The sequence below is a fragment of the Euprymna scolopes genome, chromosome 35 (assembly GCF_053919585.1).
Source record: "Euprymna scolopes isolate OS-2025 chromosome 35, ASM5391958v1, whole genome shotgun sequence".
Lineage (NCBI taxonomy): Eukaryota > Metazoa > Mollusca > Cephalopoda > Sepiida > Sepiolidae > Euprymna > Euprymna scolopes.
This window is the reverse complement of record NC_136516.1, coordinates 14613148-14621055: the sequence shown is the minus strand read 5'-3', so window position 1 is coordinate 14621055 and position 7908 is coordinate 14613148. Positions and strand designations below refer to the sequence as shown.

The 7908-nt window shown below is 35.8% G+C and overlaps 1 protein-coding gene and 1 pseudogene across 1 annotated transcript in view; one reads left to right on the top strand and one right to left on the bottom strand.

The window, feature by feature from the left end:
- Window positions 1-3863: 3863 nt before the first annotated feature.
- On the bottom strand, window positions 3864-3980 carry LOC145260003 (5S ribosomal RNA; annotated as a pseudogene).
- A 579-nt stretch (window positions 3981-4559) lies between these two features.
- Window positions 4560-7908, top strand: part of LOC145259588 (collagen alpha-6(VI) chain-like) — a 95599-nt gene continuing 92250 nt past the window's right edge. The window contains exon 1 of the mRNA XM_080117242.1: window positions 4560-4965. Coding sequence (XP_079973368.1) covers window positions 4921-4965 — 45 coding nt within the window. The 5' untranslated portion in view covers window positions 4560-4920. The remainder of the gene's footprint in view (window positions 4966-7908) is intronic.

Here is a 7908-nt window from a genome sequence, read left to right as displayed (position 1 = left end):
TTACAAGGTAATATTCCAACATCTACTCTCTCTCTCTCCCACTCTATCTCTATTTCTCTTCTCTTCTCTCTCTCTATATCCCCCTATCTCTCTCTCTCTCTCTCTCTCTCTCTCTCTCTCTCTCTCTCTCTCTCTCTCTCTCTCTCTCTCTTCTTAGCAGATCGTTGCCCGGTCACAAAACAGGGATAAATACAGGGTGGAACGAGTTTACATATATATATATATATATATATATATATATATATATATATATATATATATATATATATATATATATATATATATATATATATATATATATATATATATGTGTGTGTGTGTGTGTGTGTGTATGTGTGTGTGTATGTGTGTGTATATATATACATATACATATATATATATAAATATATATACATATATATGTGTGTGTGTGCGCGTATGTGTGTGGATGTGCGTGTGCGCACGCGCGTGTGCGTGCGTGTATATACAGCATAATCACGTTGACACACTGGTTCTCGCTCCCGCTGCCACATTGAACTTGGTCAATTCTAAATGGGTGGCCATTTGGGACTTCCCATATATATATATATATATATATATATATATATATATATATATATATATATATATAACAGCTGCTTTTAGGAGAATAGCTTAGTACACATTTTGTTACTTTTCCATTCTTTTTTCAAAGAATTAAATTTATTTTCTGTTCCAGTCCAAATTTAAGGAGACCCTTTGCGCAGCGGCTAGGGATTTTTTTATACCTAATAAACAGAGATTAAACCAATCCTGTAATGACAGATTCCTGTTGATTTTGCGGTAGTTAATTTCGTGCAGTTCTAGGAGATCCACACTCGCAGACTTTGTCTTCTCTCATTGAGAAGGGATTAATTCATTGCTAATCGCGCGAGGCGCCCTCACCGGAGAATTCCAGGGCTGACCAGGCGCTTTTTGCGGCTCAGAGTGCCCCTCTTCGGGAGCGCTGACTTCTCAACCTAACTTTCCGATCCTGGTGTCTAAGTTCTTACAGTGGGAAAGAACTAAATAACTTAAGTACCGATTTGTATTAAAATGTGTCCTCGTGAGTAGGTAAGTATTTAAGAACTCATTAAAATACATTCATCATAGCAAGAAAAACATGAAAAATAAGCAAATAAAATATTCCCAACAGAAGATAAAATTACATATACGTACAAATGAAATACTCTCTCTCTCTCTCTCTCTCTCTCTCTCTCTCTATATATATATATATATATATATATATATATATATATGTATGTGTATAGATATGTATGTGTGTATATATGTATATATATATATATATATATAGTCATCCACATACAGTACTGTTTCGCTGTTTCACAGCTCATCAGTGCGGCTAGACAGGCAACTACCTCAAGCCAGAATTGAAACCCGACCACCTGTACGACAGTCAAGGCTCCTAACCATTACGCTAATCGGCGGCTGCTGTGCGAGTCGTGAATTTACGATGTTTTGACATCGTCCGATATACCTAAGCTCGATTTGTTTACACAAAGAGCGTCGCTTCATACGCTAATGGTAATTCGTGTATCACTTCTCAATATGCTCAACTCAAGATAAGGAGCATTATAGTCATCCGCATACAGTACTGTTTCGCTGTTTCACAGCTCATCAGTGCGGCTAGACAGGTAATTACCTCAAGCCAGGATTGAAACCCGACCACCTGTACGACAGTCAAGACTCCTAACCATTACGCTAATCGGCGGCTACTATGCGAGTCGTGATGCATAATCACGTTGACATCGGTTCTTGCCAAATCACTGAAGTTAAACAACGATGGGTTTGTCCAGTACTAGATGGGTTACAATTTGGAAATGCTAGGCGCTATATGTACCGCATCGAGACGTAGAAATGTCCAGCTTGGTATCTGGAGACGCATTTAATTCCTTTGGAGAGATGCACCCCCAATCTTCGTTAAGACATGCATCTAGAAAGAAAAACTCTGATGTAAAACCTGCGGTTTGCTGCTTCCTATGTCCTGTGGCAGCCATTGCACCTACAATGATTAGCGTTGTTGGTTCAGCACAAAGCCTTCACCACGATATATGAATCATCTGTGTGGATTTCCGAACAACTTGAGTTGTGGCGGAGGTCGTACCTCGAAATCGACGGGAGGGTTCATATACAGTGGGGCCAAAAAGAAAGTCCGTACATATATACGCATTTGTGTTTACTATAAACTTTTACCCAAATATTACGCAAATATAAATCATATAGAATATCTGCATGAATATAATTAAACTTAATAGTTAACTAAATATGACCATCCTATAAGAAAAACAAACAAACAAAAAAAAACTAATAGGGAATTAATTAAAATGAATGTTTAAAAGAATATGCAAATTAGTTAGATCTATTGGAGGTGAATGCAATTTCACAACCCATATATAACAAAGTTGTATTTTCTTTTTTAAAAAAATACAAGAAAGAGTTTTTTAATATGAATATCAGTACATACACACAAGATATTGGAGTATAGGTGGTCAGTGCCGGCAAAAAGAAAGTCCGCACTTGTCATTTCTTCAAACATTGCAAATTTAAGCTTAATTGAATGCAACTGTTTAAACAATCCATACCTCATTTGATTCGCCTTTTATATCACTATAATTTTACCTGTTCATATTTGACTTTTAATTGAAATATCCTAGTGTTCACGTCAATTTAAAAAAAATTAACTTAAAATCAAGAAGGCAAAAAGAAACTCCGCCCATTGGAAAATTGTTATTTAAATGTAACTTTAGAACATTAATGCAACACAAATGCAACAGGAACAAAATGAACCAGTTAATAGTTAGTAACATAGCCCTTCTGCAATTTGACAGCCTGCAATCTTTTGGGCATTTCTTGAATTAGTCTGCAGCAATACTCCGATGAAAGGACATCGCACTTCTCTTAATTTTTTGTCCAACGTTCTTCCAGATTTGAAATTTATTTTATCATTGCGTAGCTGTTACGTTTTCGATAGGATTAAGGTCTGGAGATTGTGCAGGCCAATCCAAAAACGAAATATCATGCTCTTCAATGGACCTCTTGGCATTGCCAGCTATGCGAATGGGAGCATTATCCTGCATGAAAATGGGATTAAATTCCGGCCAAAGTAGGGTAGAAAATGCTCAGTCAACATAATTATGTACTTGGTCGAATTAATTCCACCTGGCAAGCGAACCATTGGCACTAATAACGCCCAATACCAAAGCTGAACTTTAACAACCTTGCAGCGTTGAAACTGTGCACTTTGGATTAAATTCTTCGTCCTTCCTTTGACGTCGCTAAAAATTACTTTCGACCAAGATGAAGAGTCATGATCTTTATTGCATCTTACGAAGTCCAGACGGCGCTTTCTGTTTTTACAGTAATTAGTAGCTTGCAAATTAAATTCCTTCAATACACATATATATGCATATTATTACTGAAATAAATGTCTACATAATACATACATATATATGCATACATATATGTATACATATATTCATATATACATGCATAATACATATATGAATATACATACATATATGCATACCTATATATACATACATATACTAATACATGCATATCTAAATATATACATACATATATATGCACATATATACATATATATATATACAAACATGCATATAAATACATACATACATACATACATACATACATAAAAAGGCTTCTTTCAGTCTTGGCAGACAATGGATACCCACTGTAAGGGTGCCTGCGCGTGAAATTTTTTGTGGCAAAAGTTGCGCAATCCCCAACCACACCTCTCCTGAGTCGAGATTGTGGAATACCAGCGGCAATGGATGTTCAGGACGACTGGAAACAATGCCGAGATAAGCGGAAAGCACATACAGCAGTGACAGCACCTAGAATTCCCAAATGGTCACCCATCAAGTACTAGCCAGGCTCAACGTTGCTTAACTTCGGTGATCTGCCGAGAACCGGCGTGTCAACGTGATTATGCCGTACATACATACAAACATGCATATACATACATACATACATACATACATACATACATACATACATACATACATACATACATAATGTATGAATAGTTTATCTTTCGCCTCGCCTAGATATTGGACACCAAAAATTTCATTAGCAGAAGGTTTCGACTTCACGCAGACGCGTAGAGAAAATTCTCCAGAATCATACCCCTTTCAGTGACGTCATAGAAGTGAAGGTTGCGTTGATTTTTATGAAGAAAAAAAAACAACACATGTTTGACCTTTTCGTTGAGGATTTCGTTGACCTCGTCAATCATGTGACACAGTAAAAAAACTTGTGACGGGAAGGGAGGCGTTAATAATAATAATAATAATAATAATAATAATAATAATAATAATAATAATAATAATAATAATAATAATAATAAACATTTAGTAAGAAAAAGAATAAAAAGAATGAAGAAAAAAAAATGATGAGGATATTGTGTTTTGATTTGATACGCTAGAACAGGGGATGGAAGAAAGATATGTAGAGGGAGCGGGTTTTCCGGGAGGAGGTCTTATTTATTTATTTATTTATTTATTTATTTATTTATTGTCGTCATCTCGCCGTTTCTGAAGTGTTCCGCAACTGTAGTGTTTCGCAACCGTCATGTTTTAGGGAAAAGGGAGGAAAGGAGTTGGTGTTACAAATTACAGATTTTTTTCCACGCTTTGGAAAATATGTGATGTCATTGGACCAAGAAACTTATTTAGGGGGGAGGAGGTGAAGGTGGTTATGCTCACTCCTAAAATCCAAACCTCGTCGTCAATTCTGTGTGTATAAAAGCAGGTTGTTATCAAGAACCTGGCATTGTTTAACGCGTCTCAGCAAAGGCTTGCATCTAAACACATCTCTGGAATTATCTCCCTTCATCGCCACGAATAACATTATCAGAAAAAAAAAAAAAAACGAACAGTTATGATCCGACCTTTACTCTTCATAGCGACCCTTTGTTTATTTGAGGTAAGTTCATCAACATTATTTTTTTTTATTGGGGCATGTTTTACTATAGACAAGAAACCGAAAAAAGTGGTCAAGAAACAAATATATAATAAACAAATATTACCAAAGGCAATATAAATTTCTCTTCTGCCTACTTGGACAATTTTTGGGTGTTTTAACTTATTTCAAAATGTTTCAGTTTTAAACGTAAGTAGTGCTGGGCATGAGGTTGTCACCTTTGGAATCTCGAAAATCGCTCAAAACTCAAACATAAAACAAAATCCACCAAATAATTATCACTGTGACATTTATTGTGTAGATTTGTATCAGTATTTTGTTTTATTTTCGAGTTTTGAGCAACACTCGAGAATTCAAATGTAGCCGCCTCGTGTTCGCCATCTTTGTTGTCGTTTTAACTAATTGAGTTTAAAAATTAATGGCGAGGTTAGGTTTTTGCAGTTCTTGTAGGAAGGTGTCGAGGCCATACTTCATACAATCCTGTTTTTTTTTTTTCAAATGGTCACCCTTATGGTACTGACCAAACTCAACATTGCTTAACTTCGCTAAGAACCGGTGTGTCAACGAAATTATGGGCCATAGGCAATTCAATAAAACTTCATAAAAAAGACGATTGAAAAAGAAAAAAATGGATAAATATGAAACAACTGCTTTTTTGCCATGTCTATTTCGTCGTTAATATACGACACAATCACGTTGACACACCGGTTCTCGCCAAATTACTGAAGTTAAGCAACAATTAGCCTGGCCAATACCAGATGGGTTACCATTTGGGAAGGTTAGGCGCCGTATGTACTGCGTCGAGTCGTAGAAATTTATAGGTTGGTATCTTGGGGCGCGTTTAACTCACGGGGGAGGAAGGAGTGACAACCCCGAATCAAGACGGACAGCAACGGAAACTAACGTCTTTACTTGGCTTCCCGAGATTACCATGGCTCTACAATTTGGAGAGCCATTGTCGATGACGCTGTTTAAACAACATGGCCGCTATGACGATGTATATAAAGAACCAATCTCCAAAATTACGTTTATATATTTTTTATTTTTTCTCTTCCAATCCTGACACAATTTGGAGAGCCGTGGTCGATGACGCTGTTCAAACCAGCATGCATTTCGTTGCTATAAAAGAAAAATGCAAGCTATTTATGGGATTTAAATTTCAACAACTCGAAAGACTTTCTATGAATTTTTGTTACAAAAGCGACGCTTTTAATGGCATGTATTCGTTCGTTGAATGATCTTTTCAAAAAAAAAAAAATGTAACAATGTTGTCTTGCAAGAAATTAATTGAAATTAAAGATAAAGCAAGTAGGTGGGGGTAGGTTCATCGAGAGAAACAAGATGAAAATATCAAGAAAACCGGGCAACGCCGGAGAGATGCGATGGCTACAATGCAAACCGATCTGTTATTATACAGAAGCTGAGTGAATCAACGCTTGTTTCTCTAAGGTTTTTCTTCTTTTATGCTTTAATCACACGAAATACGTGTTAAAATATTCCTCAGTTTTGAAACTGCATGAACTTCCACTTGATTTTTTCAATGATGTGCAAATAACCTGAGTGATTCACTTGTTACTAACTTACTATCTATCACTTTCACCCTCTCTCACTTTATGTTATTTAACTATTCCTCTTATTCTGTACGTCGTGTATTACTCTCACTTCCATAACACACGCACATATACACACACAATCTTTCTATCTATCTCCTCTCTCTCCCTCTCTCTTTCTCTCATATATATATATATATATATATATATATATACAGAGAGAGAGAGAGAGAGAGAGAGAGAGAGAGAGAGAGAAAGAAAAAGGAAGAAACCGAGTTATGTGTTTATCAACGTTTCGTCTTTATTTCGAGACTTCCTCTGGATGAATGAGATTAAGAAAACAAAAATACCAGTACAAAAATTTTCAAATATTTATACTGGTATTTTTGTTTTCTTAATCTCATTCATCCAGAGGAAGTCTCGAACTAAAGACGAAACGTTGATAAACGCATAACTCGGTTTGTTCCTTTATATTTCTATATCTTGTCGGAATACTATTTCCATTATTTGCATTATATATATATATATATATATATATATATATATATATATATATATATATATATATATATATATATATATATATATATATATTACTCTTTGTCTGTTTCATCTTTTCTCGGAAACTACTGGGTTGATCTGACTGAAATTTTATATGGACCTTTACTATGATAAAGTGTTGTGAACGAAGTATTATCGTATCCATTGCAATAAGGATTAATATGGATTAATATGGATTAATATGGATTAATTGAAAGGTGGGCTCAAATTCAAACATATTCAATCATCAATTTGGCATAAAGCACTCGTCTAAGTCACCGCAGTATCATATTTACTCTAGAAGTTTTTTCGGAAACTATTGGGCGATCTCGCTAAAATTTTGTATGAACTTTCGTCATGATAACGTAACGTAACAAGCGGTCGCATCCGAGATTATAATCATTAGTGTAATTCAAATCTTGTCCGTAGCTGATTACTTGATGCTTCGCAAGGGCTACCAAAAGTATTTTTTATCGTAACGCCATCACTAGATGAGTTGCCTACCACAGTCTAAGAGAAGCCCATCTACCCTCGAGAGAAGGATAGACCGCGCCAGTTTCCCAACCTGGTATATTATCTCCTAGTACATACAACGCATCGCTTTCTCAAATGGTCACCCATCTAGTGCTTAACTTCGATGATTTGGTGAGAGCCGGTGTGCGAACGTGATTGTGCCGTATTAAGATGATAAGGTGCAGCGAAATGAGTATTATGGTTTTCGTTCGATGCACAGTTAGGATTAATAGGGACTAGTATTGAACGCAACAAAAAAAATTAGCATAATTTTAAACAATTCTTTTTTACATGGAAGTCACCAGTTATCAAGGCCCGGAAGCTACTCGAGGATAAGGGTTAT